Consider the following 22,684-nt stretch of genomic DNA (forward strand, 5'->3'; position numbering starts at 1 on the left):
AATTTCTAAATGAGGAGGAAAAAAATGTTTTTCTATGTGATTTGATGCTTGAATTTCTATCCAGTTTTTCAGAGTGAACTTATATCTGCATTATCACTTTTTTCTTTCCATGACACTGTTACGATTTTTTTCTCTCCTTTTTTAAGTAGTAACTTGCTCCACCTACAGTCAAACTGCACTGTATGACTTTGATTTGGGTATGAGTCCTCTTTTCCCTCCCCCACATGCCCTGTTTCTGGCCTAGCGCCCACTGAACTCTGTACTTGTTCTTGATCCTTGTATTCTGTTTCTACACAGAATCGGCTGTTGAGTGTGCTCTCAATGGAAGGTTTTAGCTGTTCTCTGACAAAGAGCTTGTTCTGAGCTGCACATCTCGTCCTCTTTGTTCAGCCTCTGGCTTCAAGCATTGAATCCTAAATATTCTCCAGCTGGGAATCAGACAAGGGCAGAAATGAAGAACCCAGAAGCCCAGCAGGATGTTTCATTTTCCCAGGGATTTCGCATGTTGTTTTACATGATGAAACCCAATGAAACTTCGTTCCAAACATTAGAAGAGGTGCCTGATTATGTTAAAAAGGTGAGACTATATTGGAAGAGGTTACTCTTACTCTTGCTGCTTTCTTAATAAATGGTAAGGTCAACTTCCTTAGGGTTTTGTTCACTTTCATTATTCAAATTATTAAATTCTAATAATAATTCAGTTTCTTAAAGGCATGAAGCAAAAGTAGAATTTCTACTTGAATTTCCTTACAATCCATAGCCATCTTCACCTGTAAATTCCCTCCCTCCTTTGTATGTCACTCCAGAATATGATAAAAACAAAAGTTTAAAGTTTTCCTGGACTCCGTGGCATTGTAAATGTAGCTGTTGGAAGCTCAATGTCAAATAGTTACAACACATCAGTAAACTTTGTAACAATTTCATTTTTAAATCTTTAACTTATCCACCCCTTCCAGGGAAACTATTTCTTCTTTCATTTGGTAGACTAGTTCTGCAGAATGAAGGATACGCAGCTTGACCAAGTCCAACTCTGACTTCCTAAGTTTGAATTTGAACCAAGTTTTCTTTGAAACTCTGAAGTACTCAGAGGCACATTTCACTTCTGGTTCCTGGCTATGACTGGAAGTGGAAATATCCAGAATTAGAACTTGAGTACTGAAGTTCCCCACCCTATCAAAGTTGTTCCTACAACACTCACTAGTTCAAAGCAGAAATAGAAAAAAAAAAAAATGACATCACAGAATATGTTACTGAGAGTTCAGTTTAGAAAGCTTCAAAACTCATGATTACCTTCCAAATGAGTAAAATCCATACTTTTTCAAGATTAGATATTATGCTTTCTTTCTGATTTTTTTAAGTTAAAAAAGTGGCACTGATATCTTCATAAAGTATTATTGTTTATACTGCAACATCAAACCGAATTCAATGTTCCATCACCAATAGTGGAGCCTTCAAAACACCTCTTCTTACGTGAAACAAAAATCAAAACCAAGTGAATAAAATCTGAATCATGTTTTAAGAAAATATGTAAAATTACCATATTCTCTAAAATTCGAGGAAGAAAATTGTCTCTACTCTTTCAATTTCATCATTAGAAATAGTTCTGGTAATACTAAAATGAAAACTTAGAATTATGTGCATCTTTAAGGAAAGCCTCTTGAAGTGGATCTAAATTACACATATAGAGATGATAGACTTCTAATTATTTACCTTATTCTCAATGTATTTTTTTAACCTCATTTGGAAGATGTTCCGCCTAATCTTATAATATTATAATTATCATGGTTATATCTATGATTACATTTCATATTCAAATTGGATGATAGAATTTGAGCACATATTTAGCAAATGTCTAAAATAATTAGACTTCTTTACCACTGTGTGGGAAGTAATCCTCTAAAATGGGTGTCTACCATCTCCTGCGGGGCTTCTCAAATCTGGGCATTTCAATTCTGAAGTGACTAATCAGGAAATGTAAAATAATTTCATATGGAACATAATAGCATCTCTTTTCTGCAATTTCCTTTCCAGGCAACTCCATTTTTCATTTCCTTGATGCTACTTGAACTTGTTGTCAGCTGGATTCACAAAGGGAAGTCACCGGGTCGCTTGGATCATGCTTTAACGTCAATCTCAGCCGGTGTTCTGTCTCGACTTCCAAGGTGAGTTAGATGGTTAACAACACTGAGGAGAAAAACTGAAATTGCCTAAGTATGAGAGACAAAGGAACTCAATGCATGGGAGAATTAGTTTATTTCCACAAATATTCCCAAATAATTCTGTTCATGTCATTATTTAAAATTTTGATATTTTGTTCTTCATTGATTTTTTGCACTCATTTTAAAAATCACCCTAAAGATTATTTATCTTGACTTTGTTGATACCCCTTTAAAGTGAGTGCTTCATTTGCCTTATTGTGGTTCCAGCTCTGAGTTATGGTCTAGTTCTCTATTAAAACTGTGTTTTGTCTCTTTCAGCTTCAGAAAGAATAGCTCTCTGGGGTGTAGACATTCCCTAGAGCAGGTCACACAAATCTCTGAATAGCTACAATGGTTTCCTAATTGGTGTCTGGCTCTAGTACAACCCCGTTTGCAGCCAAACATTTCCATAATACGAATCCAGTGAAAACCCTTCACTGGCTCCCTATTGCCTCAAGTATAAGGTACAAATCCCTGTCCTGAACTATAGAGAACATTGTTTCTCTGACTTTGCTTTTGGGTCCTCCACTCTCCTGTCGGTCATCTTTATCCTATCATGCTTTACTACTTGCCATTGTCCACATGCCACAGGCACTTCCCTCCGCCTAGAAAGCCATCCAGGCCAATTCAGATTCATTTATTAGGTCTAAGCATAGATGTCACACTCTTCAACAAGCCTTATCTGTTCTCCAACCTTACGTTAGGCATTCCTACACTACAGTCCCATGGAATTGTGTGCTTATCCCAAATCTAGAATTATCACAAGACATGATGCTCACCTGTTTTTCTCTCAGCCCTTCCTGCTAGCTCGCACACAACTTGAGAGCAAGAGGTGTGTGTTCTTAATAGTTTTAGCTCCTGTGCTTGGAATGATGTCTGCTGCATGTAAAGTTACCCAAAAAGCAGTAGTAATCCTGTGACATGTTGATGATAAAATTAGGGGATATTGGGACCCGATAGTAGTAAGATATAAATGACCTACTATTTGTTTAGAAAGAGTACATTATAATGTGTGAAGAGGAAAGACCAAAACATGGAAGTCATCTTCAACACATGTGGGCTTAACAAAGAGGCAGAGGGTGAGCAAAGATTCCCTTAGATGTCTGTGCTTTGAGCTACTGATGAATGTTCTTGTTCCAGCTTCCCACCCATTACTTCTTGTCCTGTTTTAAGAGCTTTACTTCGGACTGGTGCTCATTGCTTTGGAATGTTTCTATTAACCGCCCAGTGGGAAACTAAGGTGGATTTTTAAAAAATAACATGAAAACTTTGAACATCTAAAAAAGGTGGAATAATTTCATATATTACGTTAAATAGTTTAAATAGAAAATAAACCTAAAAGTATTTTTTTAATAAGTGTTTGAGAAAAGTGCATTAGGTATATAGTAGGAGTAATCTTAATAATATTTACTCTGAAAAACTACTTGTAATTGTTGCATTTTGCAGTTGGAATCGGAGGAAGATAATGTCTCCAGAAATTTGCAGCTAATTCCCAGATTATCATGAATAAGAATTTACGAGTATAGATAATTTCCTTTATTATAATACATGTCCCCCTTAAGCAGAAATGAACAATAAATACTTTCAACATGCCCAAGGGTATATAGCTTTAGATGTAGATTTAGTTAATTGAAAATACCCAGTTGGTTAATTTAGCTCATTCTCAGAAAGTTAAGTGTATAGATTTATGGAAATCAGATCATTGACAAACTATAAAAGTCACCTGATAACTGAAAATTGCCCTGCATATACAATTACAGGTCATATATTTTACTGAATTGGAATGAATTTGTTAAGCATTTTGCCAATGAATTTGACAGCAAATTGAATGAACTCTTCAGAATTATTTTTTTACCTTTTAAAGTTTGATTTGGTTCCAAATTAAATTAGATTGTTCTCTTATCATAACATTGTAAGTACCAGAAATATAAACTATATCCTCAATACAATATTTTGCTCAGCAGTGTTATTTTAAAAGGTACAGAGTTATAACAGGAAAATAAGAATAAAAGAGATATTTTACAAACTATACACCCCCAAAAGCAGAGAGAAAGAGAGAGAGAAAGAAAGAGAGAGAGAGAGAGAGAGAGAGAGACAGAGAGAGAGAGAGAAGGAAAAAAAGAAACCAAAACAAACCAGTCCTTCAGGGATAGAACATGCGGTTCTTTTCCTTCACCCACTACTCATAACAGCCCTTAAACTAACACAAACTGTTAACTCTGGTGCCCTTTGAGAGAAAGGTAAAAGGTTATGAACTTGAATTTGGAGAATATTTTCCTATAGTTATTTTAAATGAGAATAGCAAATTACTCCTTTTTTCCTTGTAGATGTAAAGAACAATTCTAAATTATGAAATGTGGATTTCTTTAAAGTTTTCAAGGAATTTTCTCTTTTACAGCCTTGTCTGAAAGATCCCAGTAAAGCAAATTATCTGACAATGAATTTTTGTTTTGTTTTGTTTTGTTTTGTTTTGTTTTGTTTTGTTTTGTTTTGTTGTATAGAACTATGGTGAAAATGTTTTTATTTTATTTGTTGCTATAAAAAAAATCCCAAACCCAGATATAAACGGAAAAGGAAAAGCAAGCCTGTGGATCCATTTCTCTCAATCCGCTTTCAGGAAAAAAAAAGGAAGAATTTGACATCAATTCTTAAAACAATATTTCAGTTGAAGCCACAGCGTCAAGGGGAATCCCTGTGCAAATCATTAACAGCTGAGGGTTAGATTAACACGGCAATGATTGTATCCTCTCCCAGGGACTAATTTCATTTTCTGCACTAGCAACAGGGGCTTGCTACGTCCTTCACATAGGTGATTGCAAGACAAATGGTAGTATGCCTTTTGCTAATACGTTTGTGAAGAATTATGCTTTGGATAATAATTCCAAATAAGCATGTGGCCTCTGACAAAAGAAGTGGAAATCAAAGTGAACACGTTTTTCCACTTCGTCATACACGTAATAGAAATGTTGTGTGCAGACTTTGAAGAAAACGATATTTTCTTTTGAGGATCTTAATTTCAGGATTACATACAATTTCAGGTACCTTAAAGATTAATAGTGTGCTTACCATGGTGATAGAAAAGATATATGCTACCTCTTTCAAATCTTTATGTCAAGGAAAATATTAACGATGGAGAAGATTGTATCTTGTTTACAAGTCTGTTGGACAGACCATGGTCTGTAATAAAAGTCCATCTGTCCTAAGAACCAGATTCTGGGCAGGCTTGCATCTGTTTTTGCTCTTCTGAAATCCAGTAGACAGCCTATCATCCAGTAAGCAGCCTTCCTAATCAGATACTAGTCTTAGTTATAAAAAGATATGTCTATGTATTCTAGATAAACACAGTGTATCATGCAAATAATCTGACTTTCTAACAATTAGTCGCATATGTGACTGTAAAAAAATTAAACTTTATTTAACAAAGTATTTACAAAATCTATTGTTTAAGCAAACGTATCTAAAACTTGTGAAATATCCTGCTACTGACTTAAATGTTAATGAGTGAAAAATAATCACATTTTTTTTTTCCTGCTTGTTTAAGCAAAACTCAATTTCCAATCCTTCATTAGAAAACCGGGACTTCAATTTGTTACTTCCTTCCAATGTTTCTACTTCCATAAATTGCATCCTCCCCAGAGAAGTTTTATTCCTGATATAAATATCTACAGTATGTTTGTTTTTAATGGGTTCATTTATTCTGTTGAAACAGCAGATTATAAATCAAATTGCAATAGGTTAGAGGGATAATTTAAGTAGGTAAATTTTCAAATAAAGTTGGGGACACTCCACTTTTAATACATATGGGTCACTGCCAATTTTTACTATGGAGCTAGCTCCACAATGTTCAACCATATATATGCATACTTTTACTGGCCATGCCTGCCGTGGAATTTTCCATTCCTGACAAGAAAGTTTCAATTCATCAAAAAAAAAAAAAAAAAAATTAAAAGGAGGAAATTAAACCTTTTAAAATATTTTGACTCTTTGGGATGGGGCCAGAGAATATAGAAAATTTGTATACTGGGTTTTTATACTAAGGGCTTTAGCATGAGAGGCTAAATGTTGCCTTGGCAAATCAGACCTAACAAATGAATGCATATAATTTTGGGTGATGACTTTAATAAGCAGCAATTCATTGTCCAAAATAAGAGATAAATGAATCTATGTAATGTTAATAATAATACTTTATTATTAATACTAAAATTTGTTAACTTAGAAATAATTATTAAAAATCCCCAAGTAAGGAAAATAGATTTTAAAAAATTTGTTGGTTTGTTAATTATATTTGAGAGAATGTCTCATTTCCTCTTAACATTTGCATTAGAAAACTAATAAATAGACTTTGGCTTTGTTATTAATTACATAAATTCACAAACTGCTATTAGACGAAACTTCCCTAGTGAATGCAAGATTCACTGCTTATTAGTCTGGACTTGTGTGTTTATTCAATCGAGTAATACATTTCCTGCAAAGTAAAGAATGTGGCAAATTCATTTCTTCCAAATCTATCACATTGCGTTTTTAAAGGTTTATGGTTTTATGGTTGCTGTTATGAAGAAATTAAATTAAGTGATTGTTTTATGAACAATACTATTTAACAATAAGAATTAGTAGTGCAGATTTTATTTGTTTGCAGACGGTAAAGGTAATATTATCTATCTTATTATTACCAAGCAAAAATCAATATTCCACTAGATGGAGCAAAAGTGGCAGTAGCTTTACAGACAGGCAGTGCAAACTCCTGGATTCAATTGAAGGGATTTTGAAGTAGATAAATAGCAACATTTCCCAGAAAAATCTATCTCACTCTCTTTACATAAATGTATATATGTGTGTGTGTGTGATCCAATATATATACATATATATGATCCAACATATATACATATATATGATCTAATATATATGTGATCCTGTATATATGATCCAATAATATATATGATCCAATATATATACACACATATATATGATCCAAAATATATATATACACACATATATATATGATCCAATATATTAATTTATTTGTAACTTCTTGGAGTTTTAAGGATATTTGTAATTATCTTGTTTAAATATTCATTTATTTTCTGGCTCATAAAACAAGAGTATTCGAAACAAAAATATCTAATTTTATTTTATTTTTTTAGTTTTGTATAATCTGGCCAAATCAGAACACTCAGCTATAATGACAGTTAAGGAATAATATAAATTGGCAGATTCGTATGAGTATAGTACATAAGTCTACTTATTTTGAAACTTGCTCTGTTATTTTAGGAGGCTGCAATGAGAGCATTACTTCAAATGTCACTTGCTTTCTTAATGACAACAACTTGAGAGTCATTTTAGGGCTCATTCAGCCTAATTATCTCATACCTTAAATTATCCTTAGATACTGAATGGGTGAACGTCATGATCACTCTCACACTTCTGTTCCTGGTGATGGGTAGACTCAGATGGAGATGACTTTGAAAACTCATTAGTTTCTAATTCTCAATCCCCAAATAACATTTATTTCTGATTTATTGATTATTTTTAATATTAACATTAAAACTGAATTTTATTTTGTAAAAAATGGGGATTAATACTAAATAGTAATTTAGTAACTTAGTAACTTTTTTATAGTAACTGAACATTGACAAATTTCTAGTGATGAGAGAAAAATGTTAAGTAAAACACACAGAAAATCAGATCACTAGTTAGAGAAATAAGCTACTTTTCATTTGCTGAAACATATACTTCAGACCCAAGAGAAAACTGCTGTTTGGGGGAATTCATGAAGAAAATAGGACAATGGAAGGAAAGCCTCTCTATACACAGTTTGCTAATTAGAGGATTCTAATGTCTCTTTACATTTAGGTCACTTTCCTGGCCTTACATTTAAACTTAAGGCATAAAAGGGATCTGGCATTTGGGAATTCCAAGCCCCTGTGCTACCCAATATTCCATCTTCATGTGACAAAGTAAGCTTACTATATGCGTACATATTATATGTGCCTCTTCCTGCAGGATGGAGTTTAGAGAGTTTAAATTCCAGGATGCAGAGTCATGTGCTGAGATTGCAGGGTGGAAGGGGTAAGGGGGATTGAGAAGAGAAAGAGGAAGGAAATTTGGTTTATGATTCAAGGTCTGGTGGGAACATTTTTGAAAATGTAGGTGCTATTTTCTACAATCCCGGGCTTTCCAGAGCTTGATAATCATTTGCCAGCTGTATTGCTTAGGTGAATTGCTTTTAGTTGTGGGCACTCCATGGCTATTCTTTCATATATGTAATAAAAGAGGATCAAATTAATTTTGCTGATAGAAAGCAGGGAATATAACTCTTACAGCTTCTCCCCTCCTTCTTCGTGTCTTGAGGGAAGTTAGGCTTCATGCTAATGTGTGTGGGATGTGGTGGGGGGAAGGCTTGACTGTAGTATGTCAAGCATATTTCAGCTCGATTTGTGTCAACCCTAATAAGTCAGTTGATGGAGTAATAAACTGGGTGTCTGCTCAAGACCTGGCACCTGTACAGGAAATAGAAAAGTATTTCAATTTCAGGCAGGTTTTAAAATTTTATTTATTGATTGATTTAATTGTATTTATTTATTTATATTTATTTATTTTAACAAATGGAAGTTTTTCAAGGACCTTCAGTCTGTTATTGAGATCTTGGTATCTTAATGCCTATTTCCATTTTCACTGGAGCTGACAAGAAAGACAGCATATTTTTTTTAAAAGGTATTAAATTGAGGGAACATTTGTAAGGCTGGTGGCGTTTGCCCTGTTTAATAGTGTGTTCTTGCGTCTTGTACTGTGTTTGGCACTTAGTAGGCTCTTCATATGAATTCACTGAATGACTGCCTGAATCCATGGAGGAATCTGCTTTGACACTATGTGCTAATACTTAAGCCATTCAGCTATAGATGTTTTCAACTTTCTACTACATTTTGTTTTAATCTATTTTTCTGGATCAGTTGTCTTAAGGCAGAGGTTATCAACCGGGGAAATTTTTGCTCCCCAGGAAACACTTAGAAATATCTGGAGACATTTTGTAATCACAGCTGGGGTGAGAAGGAGGGGTCCTAAATCTAGGTTCTAAAGAACAGCAATGCTGGAATACATTCAATGATGCACACGAAAGACCTTCAAAACAACAAAGTATTTGGCCCAAATTGTAGTAGTGTTATAGTTAAGAATTCCTGTTTTAGAGAAATTGTTATATTGAAGCATATAAAACTGATATTGTCATTTTAACCTAAAACTTGAATTTTATATGGGTAACCCCTACTAATAAACAATAGTGAGCAATTTTAATATTTCATAGTTTCAGTAAACGTTTGCACCAAACAACCTCTTCCAACAAAGAACTATCCTGTCCAAATGTCAACAGTAGCACTGTTGTGAAGCCCTCATCTAAATATATAAAAGTAACCAACCAAGCTAACAAGCTTTACGGTATAATTTGTTCTAATCCCCTACTTTGACTAACATACCTTCATAAAACCTTGGAAGGCAGGTTTTAAATGAAGGCCCACAAGCAGTCTCAGGGCCACTGCAGCAGTGGTTTCTGGAGTACTCAGAGTATCACTCAGATTGGCATTGTAGTAGGGGTACAGGATGAGCAACTCCTTTGGGTCAAGGACTTGAACACAGGGACAAAACTGCTTCTTCTAACCATGTAATCTCAAATTGGAAATTGAGTTTTTTAATGTATGGTGATGTGTACTCTTGTTCAAAATTGTAAGCATTTGGCATTTCTCTGAGTTATGTATATTAATGCTGTTATAAGATAGCCTAGTGTTTTACAGATTAAATAATAATACTTTAAAATATTAAAGTATAAGAGGTTGTTTTAAAGTTATTAAATCACGGTTAAAGTCATATGATAATTAAATTCAAGAATAAAATTAAAGGGCTGGATCTTTAAAAGAACCAGTAAAATGCTAATTTGCAGAAACTGACTCTGTAAAGGGAAATATTATAAAATAAAACTTTTAGTAGTATAATAGTCTGCACCACTTCTTCCACTTTTATCTAAAATTAGAATATTTAAAAGTTTCTCAGAATTTTCAGCACCANAACCGGGGAAATTTTTGCTCCCCAGGAAACACTTAGAAATATCTGGAGACATTTTTGTAATCACAGCTGGGGTGAGAAGGAGGGGTCCTAAATCTAGGTTCTAAAGAACAGCAATGCTGGAATACATTCAATGATGCACACGAAAGACCTTCAAAACAACAAAGTATTTGGCCCAAATTGTAGTAGTGTTATAGTTAAGAATTCCTGTTTTAGAGAAATTGTTATATTGAAGCATATAAAACTGATATTGTCATTTTTAACCTAAAACTTGAATTTTATATGGGTAACCCCTACTAATAAACAATAGTGAGCAATTTTAATATTTCATAGTTTCAGTAAACGTTTGCACCAAACAACCTCTTCCAACAAAGAACTATCCTGTCCAAATGTCAACAGTAGCACTGTTGTGAAGCCCTCATCTAAATATATAAAAGTAACCAACCAAGCTAACAAGCTTTACGGTATAATTTGTTCTAATCCCCTACTTTGACTAACATACCTTCATAAAACCTTGGAAGGCAGGTTTTAAATGAAGGCCCACAAGCAGTCTCAGGGCCACTGCAGCAGTGGTTTCTGGAGTACTCAGAGTATCACTCAGATTGGCATTGTAGTAGGGGTACAGGATGAGCAACTCCTTTGGGTCAAGGACTTGAACACAGGGACAAAACTGCTTCTTCTAACCATGTAATCTCAAATTGGAAATTGAGTTTTTTAATGTATGGTGATGTGTACTCTTGTTCAAAATTGTAAGCATTTGGCATTTCTCTGAGTTATGTATATTAATGCTGTTATAAGATAGCCTAGTGTTTTACAGATTAAATAATAATACTTTAAAATATTAAAGTATAAGAGGTTGTTTTAAAGTTATTAAATCACGGTTAAAGTCATATGATAATTAAATTCAAGAATAAAATTAAAGGGCTGGATCTTTAAAAGAACCAGTAAAATGCTAATTTGCAGAAACTGACTCTGTAAAGGGAAATATTATAAAAATAAAAACTTTTAGTAGTATAATAGTCTGCACCACTTCTTCCACTTTTATCTAAAATTAGAATATTTAAAAAGTTTCTCAGAATTTTCAGCACCAAACTTGTTGATGACTTATAAATATATCTTTATTAACCAAAATGATTAATTCTTTTTCTATTTAAAAATAAATATAGAAGGAAAAGTCAATTCAATCAAATTGATAAAAGAGACAAAACAATCTAGAAGCTAATCTTAAATTTGATCACATAAAACTTGAAAGAGAAAATAATATACTTTCTAAAATTAAAGCATATTCTGTAGGTTTTAAAAAGTTACTGAAAATAAGAATTTGCAGAAGTTTGATAAATAGGTGGCAAGATACAGTATAGTGTCTGAGTTTTAGAAATATTTGTTTATTTTAATTAGGTTTGTATACCTTACATCTAAGAAAATTTTTTTCCTAATATTTTAAAAAGCCTAGTTTATATTCCCTTTATAAAGCATTCTTAATATATACTTCAATAAAATTTAGAAATGACAATCACAGAAATTAAGTTGTAGTCTTGTCATATTTACGTTGCATGGGCTCAATGAAAAATATTTTAAGAGACATGAAAAAATGGCCTTTTAAATTTCATGAAGTTGAGAGCACAAACAGCTGGCATCCATGATGCCTATGAAATAAAATAAAGCTTCCTGGGAATGATTTTGATACTAAGGAATTTGAGCCTTTAAAAAGAATGACAGAGAAGAAACAAAGTAGAAGAAAGAGTTTCATTTTTTCATATGAAGATATTAATTTTAAATGTTATCTAAAACATTTTAGCATAATTTTATTTCTAAAATGTTATATAATCACTGATTGTGAATTTTATCTTCCAGTCTATTTTTCAGGAGCATTGAACTGACCAGTTATATTTATATCTGGGAGAACTACAGTCTGTTCAGTTTGCCTTGGGATTCTCCATGGACTTGGTATTTAACCTTCTTAGGAGTTGACTTTGGCTACTACTGGTTCCATCGTACGGCCCATGGTAAGCTGCGAATGAGGACTTTTTGTTAACTTAGGTTGAACTGTGTTTGGTACATAGTATATATTCAGTAAATAATTATTGAATGGATAAATACAGGAATACAATAGTATATTTTATTGGATATAAAAGTTAATAATGAAGGTTTACTTTGCAATTTAAGTGGAGAAAATCTGAAGCCATATTTTAAAAGATATGAAATTATTGGAAGTACATTTTTTTCACTTCTTTCTAATTTTAAAAAAGATTAGAAAGTGATGGCTATAGCATTGCTTTTAAATCATTCACCGTTTGGTTTTAATGAGAATTTTAATTTTATGGAGGTATTTATTAGTCAGAACCCAAACAAGTTCCTAACATTTGGCTGTTGGGACAAAAGGTTTTTTTGTTTGCTTGTGTTTAATTTTTTATTTCAATTGGTTTTTGGGGAACAGGTGGTGTTTGGTTACGTGAATAAGTTCTTCAGTTTTGATTTCTGAGATTCTGGTGCACCTATCACTCGAGCAGTGTACCCTGTATCCAATGTGTAATCTTTTATCCCTTGCCACCCCCACCCTCTCCCCCGAGTCCTTAAAGTCCAATGTATCATTCTTATGCGTTTGTGTCCTCTTAGCTTAGCTCCCACATGTGAATGAGAACATACGATGTTTGGTTTTCCATTCCTGAGTCACTTCACTTAGAATAATAGTCTCCAGTTCCATCGGGGTTTCTGCAAATGCCATTATTTCATTCCTTTTTATGGCTGAGTAGTATTCGATGCTAAATATATATCACATTTTCTTTATCTGCTCATTTCTTGATGGGCATTTGGGCTGGTTTCGTATTTTTGCAGTGAAAAGGGAACCCTTTTACGCTGTTGGTAGGAAGGATAAACTAGTACAACCTCTAAGGAAAACAGTGTGGAGATTCCTTAAAGAAGGAAAGGTAGATCCACTGCTGTTTGATCTGTAATTGGTCCAGTAATTCCAGTGGAATTGCTGGATCAAATGGTGGATCTACTTTTCTTTCTTAACCCAGAGGAAAATGAATCATTATATGAAAAAGATACTTGCACATGCATGTTTATAGCAGTATTGCATTTTAATATATTGCCTTCCATTATTGTTATTATCACATGCTTGGTAGAGTCAAAAAATGTACACAATATCAAACTTCACAGCCCAATTATTGAGGGTCATTCAGGACTCTGCAACAGAATGGAATTTTAAGTAATGTGTTCTACTATAGTAAGCTTAATTCAATTTGTTGGCAGTACTTCCACATTACAAATGAAAATGCAATCAGCTAGGCACTGACCATATGCACTTTTCTGTTACCATAGTTTTGCAAACTGTCTCATCTGCAAAAGCCCTCTTACTGCACTGGTTCACTGAATTTGCTTTTTGGGATTCTTGGCTGCACTTCCAAAGAAATATTTTGTTATAGAAAGGGAAATGGAAGAATGAGGAACAAATCTAGGTCTGAATCTCTGTAGGGATATGTAGGGGCTCAGAAATAGTTGTAGAGCTAAGGTGAGCAAGTGGTCTCTGAAGAGAAAAAAGCATGCCAAAGTATTTCTGAAGGGAAGAGCGGGAAAGTACTAATCTTGAAAAACTACGGAAGAGCAGAACTCAGGATTTCAGTGGGTGGTTGGTTGAGTGGGTGGGGAGGAAGGAAGGAAGAGGAAGGAACCTGGAATAATAATAATAAATAGATGGCAGATGGACAGAAGAGACCAGAGATCAGGGTGAATAACTGAGTTATCTGTGTAGGAGTAAGTGTGACCAAATATCCTTCCCAAGCAAGGATGAAGGAATTAGGAGTAGCACGGATTTGTGTTATGCTCAAGGCTCTTAAACTTTAAATATAGCATTGTTTATGTTAACCACCTTAAGCATGTGCATTTAATGAAACTCTATGAAGGCTTAATTTCTTAGAACAATTTGAAGTGAATATATAAATTATAAAAAGTTATTAATTTTGTGTGTGATAACATTTGTCTTTGACACATAATAGGTCAGTTCCTGACACTATTTCCTCACATATAAATGCAAAGGCTACTCCAAAATCAAACATGATTAAGAATAAATATGGTTTACATAATAACATATTTGTGTTTTATTTCAAATTAGTAGTTTTCTTCCTAAAATGAACTCATTGGCAATCTTCCTCATTTTCTATGCAACAAAGAGGTGTTGCAGAAAGCATTTATATTGTACTATATTACATACTTTCAAGAACCTTCCTCATGCCACACTGACCAACACAGATGTGTTTATTTGGGAAATCTGCAAATTTGTTTACTCCTTGAAAGCCCATTATAACAGGAAACAAAGAACCAACAAAATATTACCAATATAAAACTCTTAAAAATGTTGATTATAAGTGTTCTCAGTTGGGAAGAGTAATAAAGTAAAATAACATATTAAAAATGTGGCATCAAGGCTATTTAAAGTATGCTTCTCATTAGAAATTTTGAACTGAATCCAGTAAAAAAGGCAGGCATTAAAAAAATTTTGAAAACCTTCTGGAAAAACATTTACAACCTTCAGGCTATGGAGCCAAACCGTAAGTTCAAAGACTTTTGACTTGTAATGGAAAGCTAGTAGGAAAAAAGTAATTTATTTAAATGTATCAACCTTCAATATAATGCTTAATTTTTAAATTTTATTTGTAAATAATACTGTAAAATAGTAAAATGGTTTTTTTAGAAATCAAGACACACACAGGACTAAAAAAAACTCCCATATAATATCCAATTTCTTGAGCCTCTTGGAATACTGTCCAAATTGAATAACTGGTCAAATTTTTTTAACTGAAAAGTTTCAATAATTCCAAAATACATATGTCATCTTAAAATATAGTAAGACAAAATAAAATCCTACTTTTCTATTCAATGTATTACTTTCTTTTCACTACTTCAAAATGATATAGCAAAAACATATTTCACAGTTGTTAGCATGTTAAACACTGTGAGTTTTGAAGAAACAATATATTATGTATTTAAAATTTTGTCTTTACATGTATTTAAATTGCTTCCTTAGGATTCCAAATCATTGCTAGATTTGTTGTTGTTGTCATTTGTTTCTATTACATATATGCTGCATTTTCTCAGTTATGGGACAGTTACCAGAAAACAGTTTATTCTCAACATTTGAATTCCATCTCTATCACTATGCCAAGGTATTGAAGTTCTGTATGCTCTTTATATAATTTTTTCTTCCTCTGGAATGAAAAAGAAATTGCTAATTATGGTCAAATTACACAAAGCAAGGGCAATACAATAGTTCTATTATAGACAGCTTTGATGATTTTAGAAAATATATAGAAGGATAAATAGTTCTTAAATTTAAAAAGTAACTTTGTACATTCTTTTCCTCCACATAAAAATAGTGCATTAGGCTGGGCGCAGTGGCTCACGACTGTAATCCTAGCACTTTGGGAGGCCAAGGCTGGCGGATCACAAGGTCAGGAGTTCGAGACCGGCCTGACCAACATGGTCAAACCCCGTCTCTACTAAAAATACAAAAATTAGCAGGTGTGGTGGCGCACGCCTGTAATCTCAGCTACTCAGGAGGCTGAGGCAGGAGAAATGCTTGAACCTGGGAGGCGGAGGTTGCAGTGAGCCAATATCATGCCACTGCCACCCAGCCTGGGGCGACAGAGCGAGACTCCGTCTCAAAAAATAAAAAATAAAAACAGTACATTATTTTTCTTTGTACATTTTATTAGTTACACTAAACATGTAAGAAAACAGGTAAAGATTTTCAAGGAAACATTTTTAAAAGCTGGTAATTACTGCTTGGGAGGAACAAGAATGAGGCCTTCAGGGTCCTGATAATAAACTCTGTCTTGCCTTGGGTGGTGTTTACGTGAGTTCTTATATTTGTAAAAATTCATTGAGTTAGTTGTACACTTAAAATTTATACTTTTCTCTATATATACTTTTATAGAAAGTTAAATTCACAAATCATGTCACCAATGTAATTTATTGGTTTATAGTTCTAAGGCAGAATGCTATAGTATATAACCAAATTTAGAAAAACAATACAAGAGGTTATGATTTGTGACTCTATGTATAAATATGTGACTTTATACTGTTTTTAACTGTATCAGTGTCAACCAAGTATGGGGAAGTGCCAGCACACCAGTTATTAATTTATGACTTCTCTTCAAATCTATTCTTCTTTGCCCTTCCTTGTATTGTCAGAGCTGCATGCTGTAGACATTTCTCTTTTCCCAGCTGACTTGATGTTAGACTTTGCCAATTTAAGGGGCTGGAGGGACACTGCAAAGGCAGAACATGAGAAAGGGACCTTGCCTCCATTTTCCAGCATGCTTTTTTGTATCTGGCACTTACAGGTTTGGTAGGTGAGGGATGTGGCACACTTCACCTCTTGCTCAGCTGTAGCCTACACACTCTAGCAAGATTCTCTGCCATTCAGGGGGCCACACCAAAAAACTAGCTGTAGCTTATACACTCTGGGACCTATATACTCTATTTAGTAAATTTCTCTGTCACCAACAGAGTTTCAGTCATAGCCACAACCTCTCCAGAGATGTCTGGGTCTTAGACTTGGGGTTGGTGTGAGTGTGTGAGTACAGGAGTGGGACTCTTCTAAAGGTATAAGTATCTCCTCGATTCTCTCTCCCTCAGCTCTATAGGCAGTAGCTACATTGTTTGGTTGCTACTTCTGTAACATTGAATTCCTCTCTCCTTACCTTTTTAGTAGTTAACTTCCTCTTTACCCGTTAATAATTCTTTATATTAACTTTTCCTTATTCAAGTTACTAATGTGGTTTCTGTCTCCTGATTGGACCCTGACTGAAATAGGCAGCCTCCTCATATATTACATAGAATAACAAATTAGAGTTTTCATATGAAAAAAGCTCAACATCACTAATCATTACAGAAATGAAAATCAAAACCACAGTAAGATACCATCTTACACTAGTCAGAATGACTATTATTAAAAAGTCAGAAAATAACAGATGTTGGTGAGGTTGCAGAAAAAAAGGAATGCTTATACACTGTTGGTGGGAGTGCAAGTCAGTTCAGCCATTGTGTAAAGCAGATTGATAATTCCTCAAATAAGTTAGAATTACCATTTGACACAGAAATCCAGTTATTGAGTATATACCCAAAGGAATATACATTGTTCTATTATAAAGACACATGCATGTGTATGTTCAATGCAGCACTATTCATAATAGCAAAGACATGGAATAAATATAAATACCAACTAATGGTAGACCGGATAAAGAAAATGTGGTATATCTACACTATGGAATACTATGCAGCCATAAAAAAGAAAGAGATCATGTCCTTTGCAGCAACATAGACAGAGTTGGAGAACATTATCCTAAGCAAACTAAGGAAGAGAAAACCACATACCACATGTTCTCACTTATAAATGGGAGCTAAACAATGAGAACACAGGGATGCTAGAGAGGAGCACAGACACTGCAGCCAGCTTGAGTATGGAGGGTGAGAGAAGGGAGAAAATCAGAAAAAAGTACCTATCAGGTACTATGCTTATTACCCAGGGGATGAAATTATCTGTACACCAAACCTCATGACACACAGTTTACATAGAACAAACCTGCACATGTGCCCCTGAATCTAAAAGTTAAAAAAAATTAAAAATAAAATTAATAATAATAATAATAAAATTAAAACATAGAATTTATCCAGTTGCACCTTTTACTATTATATTTCATTCTGAGGCATTGATTATACATTGAGGTTACAAAATTTAGTTTAGTCCTGAAAGTGGGATCATTATCTAAAATTGTTGTAATAAGCAATCCATACTATCCCCTCAAACTGTAACTTTTTCCCTCAGCAAACAGATTGCTTAATTCATTTTAAAATTCATCTCATTCTGTATGCAAGCAAGGTAGAGTTCACAATTTTTGTGTAGTTACAAATATTTATTCGCACAACTTCATTTTCATTAAGTGAGCTCCTATATATGACTCTTAAAGTTATTCATTCCTTTCTGGCTTTCTTTTAGAAGCTGAAGTTAGATTATCCTAATCTCAATCATAGTTTAAACAAAGAAAATAAACCGATGTACTGCTGAGAAATTATTTTAACTTGTGAAGGTGCCAGTATTGTGGTCTGCATTGATGAATAGATTACTTACATTCTTCTGAACTTGTTTTTTGTTATCAGAATATACCTAAGATTTTTGTAACTCTGTAGTATACGTTATGACTTATTCTTTATTTTAAAAATACACTATGACAGGTAATGCTGGCTCATACCTGTAATCGTAGCACTCTCAGTGCTTATGGAGACCAAGACAGGAAGATAGTTTGAGGCCAGGAGTTTCAAGACCAACTTGGACAACATAGAGAGACCTTTTCTTTACAAAATATCGAACAATTAGCTGGGTGTGGTAGCACATGCCCACAATTCTAGCTGCTCAGAAGGCTGAGGCAGTAAGATCAGCTGAGCCCAGGAATTTTAGGCTCCAGTGAGCTATGATTGTGCCACTGTACTCCAGCCTGGGTGTCAGCATGAGACCCTGTCTGTAAATATAATAATATATACTATTAATAATACATTGTGATTGTATTCTTAGTGGATCACTTAGGGTAAGCTCTACCTTGTATTTGCCTGAGTTACTACCATTTTTCTTGTCTTCCCTCATGATCCCTTACTTTTCCTCAGTCCTTGAAGTATAATTATTTAGCACCTCTACGAGAGAAGCCTTGGAGTTCCCACTAACAACTTTCCTATGCCTTTTAGTTTCTTATCATTAGTTTCAACCAAAAACATGGCACCTATGTTAACCATTTTCCTCTGAGTTTATTTCAGTGACAGGAGCCATCCCATGTCAAATGTTAAACATTTGTCCCTAGAAGCACTTAAAATATGTATGAACTGAAAGGTCACCATTATTTCCCCTCGAAATGCCTGATTTGAGGGAGTCTTTCTCAGATAAATAGCATATTCTTATCACTAGCAACTGTAGTCATTTTGAAAGACAGATTAACTTTCCTTTGGTGTTCTGAGATTCCATATGTAGATAATGTATAGAAAGTACATTTGAAACAAAGATTATGGCTATTATCAAGGGATTGTAAGCATAAATTCATTGAGTTATTAAACAGGGAAGTTATAAACAAATATAAAATATAGGGATGTCAGGAATCTCCATTAGTCTATTTTTGAACATTGATTGTAAAGTATAGAAATATTTCCAAGAATAATTGGGAGAACTGAGGATGGCTGTGCAATATTCTCCAGAAATTTAATTAAAAGCTGTGAAATGAGTAATCAAAATTAAATTGGAAGGCATAAATGGAGTAAAGATTATAAACTTTAACTTACTTTTGATTCTTTTTATGGGCACAAAATATGCCGTGCTTTTCTTTTAGCCTTAGAACATAATGTATTTGCCTCTTATATAGCAGAAAGAGCATTAAAATTTGAATCAAAAGATCTAGGTGTGCACCACTGTGCAACTGTTTACCACACACATTACCTTGGGATTAACCTCTCTGAGACAGATTTTATGTATTTTACTCATCTTCTAGTTTTGTGAAGCAATTCTAATGAAAATGCTTTGAAAGTCCAGGAACCAAGTAAAGATGAGTAAATGAATAAATAAGCCAATTCAAAGAAAGTAAATTATGTAAACGTTTAGGGACATTTCAGATGGGAACAGGAGGGAAAACACTTAAATTTGGAGTAGACTTCAGGATTGTTTTGGAACAATATGTGATTAAATATGATCTGGAAAAAACAGATTATGTCCAAAGTAATTTTATTCAGAAAGAGAATTTGGAAGTCTCTTTCACTGAATATGTATGATGCATTCGCACACAAAATATTTGAATACAGCCATTTTAGACCAAAAAAAGTGAAATCAAGTTGAATTCTATCCACTTTCATTTACTGAACAAGTATAATTATGACAAAATTTAGTTTTATCATATTAAAATAGCATAATGAAAGATGGCTGTGTGAATTACTAAGAGGATACATGAAGATTTTTGCAGTAATCATCAACTTAGATATTTATTTCTATAGCTATTGACTTCACTTAGGCATTTATTTGTGAATAAATGAATTAATACATTTACTTATGTATTATTTTTTCAACAAATATTTGAGACCACTTATCTTATACCAACCCTATACTAAGTACCTGAGATGCTTGCTTTATCACAGGTATGGTCACTGATTGTTTATTCTATTGTGAATCAGAGACATCAACAACTAATTACAATAATAATAGGGGCAGGTTCTAAAATTGATAAATAAACTGTCCTCTCATTGCCATTAATTCTGAAATTTACAAATTTCTGAAAAGTCTGTATTGTATGCATAAACATCAAATGGGATTCTGTTTAAAATTCTTATTTCTGAAATGATGATGCTAGTAAAAGTACTAATAGTAATATAGAAAATTAAATTTCATGTATCACTGAAGGGCTTTGGAGAAGCAACAAGTATAGTGGTAAAAAAAGTAGATTCTGGAGCCAAGTTCCCTGAGCTCAGCTCTTTGTACTGACACTTATTAACTGAGATTTGAGCAGTTTAATCTGTGTCTTAGTTTCTTCATCTATAGAATGGGAATAATAATAATAATAGTATACATCTCATAAGATTTTTATAAAGCTTAAATGAGTAAAATTTAGGGGAGTGACTGTCAGATTCTTAATACTATTTAAATGTTACCACTGTTATTGAATACATTTTTTTTTATATTGCTAGGTACTAGACTATGTGTTTTGTGCTAGTAACACAGTATATTGTATTATTTAATTCCCAGAATAACCCTTTAAAGTAGGCACTCATTCATGAGACATTAACTGAGCACCCACTACATACTACAAAACCTCCTAATTGCTAGGCTTATAGCAGTGAACAAATAAAAGTTGCTGCCCTACCTTGTATTTGACAGCACACCTGGGAGCTTATGGTTAACAATAATTTAATTATTCACTTGGAAATAACTAAAATAGTATAATTGAATTGTTTGTAACCCAAAGGATGAATGTGTGCAGTGATGGATATCCAATTTTTTATGATGTGACTGTTACACATTGTATTCCTGGACCAAAATATCTCATGTACCCCATAAATATATACACCTACTATGTACCCACAAAAATCAAAACTTTTTTAAAGTTATTACCCTTTTGGTGCTTACATCCTAATGAGGGAAGGAAATCCAGATATAAAATGTATCCTGTGTAATATGCCAGGTATTGAGGCATGCTGTGGAATCCCGAGTGATGGACTCAACAGTCAGGTAAGTTCAAATGTCAAAGTAATTAGTTTGAAGTGCATAATTTTTTGAGTTTGACTAATTTCCTAAGGAATTATTATATTTGTCCAAAACCAAACAATTTTCTTATTTTAACTTCATTTTGTAATGTATTTCTTGAATTCTGATTCTTTTTTTCTAAAGGTACAAAGAAAGAGTATGCCCCCCAATTCCTATAAAATTGCCCCATTCCTATAAAATAGGAATAACTTACTTTTCTCACTCCAAAGCATTTGTCTAGGAAATAATTGCGGAGAAAAACACAAGTGAGCAAAAGATAGGAAATGAAATGTTCATCTAAATCCATCCCCGAGAGACAGGCTCTGTAAATAGAGAGTAAGATAATAGACCCTGGAACCAAACTGCCTGGATTCAAATTCTATTGCTACCACTTTTTAACTGTGTAATATTAAGCAAGTTATGCCACTCCTTTCTGTTTCCTTATTTGTAGATGCAAATAACAATAGTATAATTTTCGCAGACTAACTGAGAGGTTTAAATGAGTAAAAATGGACAAAACACTTAGGGTGCAGTCTGACACATAAGTTAAAAAGTTATGAATTCATATGTTGTCAACCTGTTTATGTAATGTATTTTATATAATGCAATAATATAAATATTACTATATTTTCTGTAAATAATAATTAAAATACATTGGTAGTTATAAAAATTGCCTTACCCAAATTCAGGGTTAAATTTACTTACCCTCATACAAACTTAATTTTTTTTCTCACTGTTAACTGGGGATAATAATACTTCATAAAGGATCTTATAAAGATACAATATATGTGTGTATTTGTACAAATGTATTATATAATACAATCCAAAGCTAGGAAACCTTGGTTGTATGAAGAATGCCATATTGATTTCTATTTATCAAATTGTAATAGAATTATCTTTGTGTTTAATCAGATGCATTTATTGGAAAATGAACATTTTAGTTGTCACAGAGACCATTGACAGGCTGTGTTTTGGATTTATACTGAAGTTAGACATGATACTAATGATCTTTTCCTAGATGAATAGTTGTCAACTGTAATAAACAAAATTATCTTTCTTTTCCCCAAGTAAATATCATGGAATTTGATTTTTTTCTAGTAAATCAAACTTATCCATATTCCCTTCTTCCTTCAACACTTGAAAATTATTTTGAAATTTTTTTTTTCCT

At 33.4% G+C, this 22,684-nt stretch overlaps 1 protein-coding gene across 1 annotated transcript in view; it reads left to right on the forward strand.

Annotated features, from left to right (window-relative positions):
- The first annotated feature begins 288 nt into the window (after window positions 1-288).
- The window catches only part of AGMO (alkylglycerol monooxygenase), a 373,644-nt gene continuing 351,248 nt past the window's right edge, over window positions 289-22,684 (forward strand). Inside the window, exons 1-3 of the mRNA XM_017889065.1 lie at window positions 289-577; window positions 2,032-2,162; window positions 12,102-12,253. Of these exons, the coding sequence (XP_017744554.1) occupies window positions 452-577; window positions 2,032-2,162; window positions 12,102-12,253 (409 nt within the window). The 5' untranslated portion in view covers window positions 289-451. The remainder of the gene's footprint in view (window positions 578-2,031; window positions 2,163-12,101; window positions 12,254-22,684) is intronic.

This window comes from Rhinopithecus bieti, unplaced genomic scaffold (genome assembly GCF_001698545.2).
Source record: "Rhinopithecus bieti isolate Rb0 unplaced genomic scaffold, ASM169854v2 scaffold_16834, whole genome shotgun sequence".
Lineage (NCBI taxonomy): Eukaryota > Metazoa > Chordata > Mammalia > Primates > Cercopithecidae > Rhinopithecus > Rhinopithecus bieti.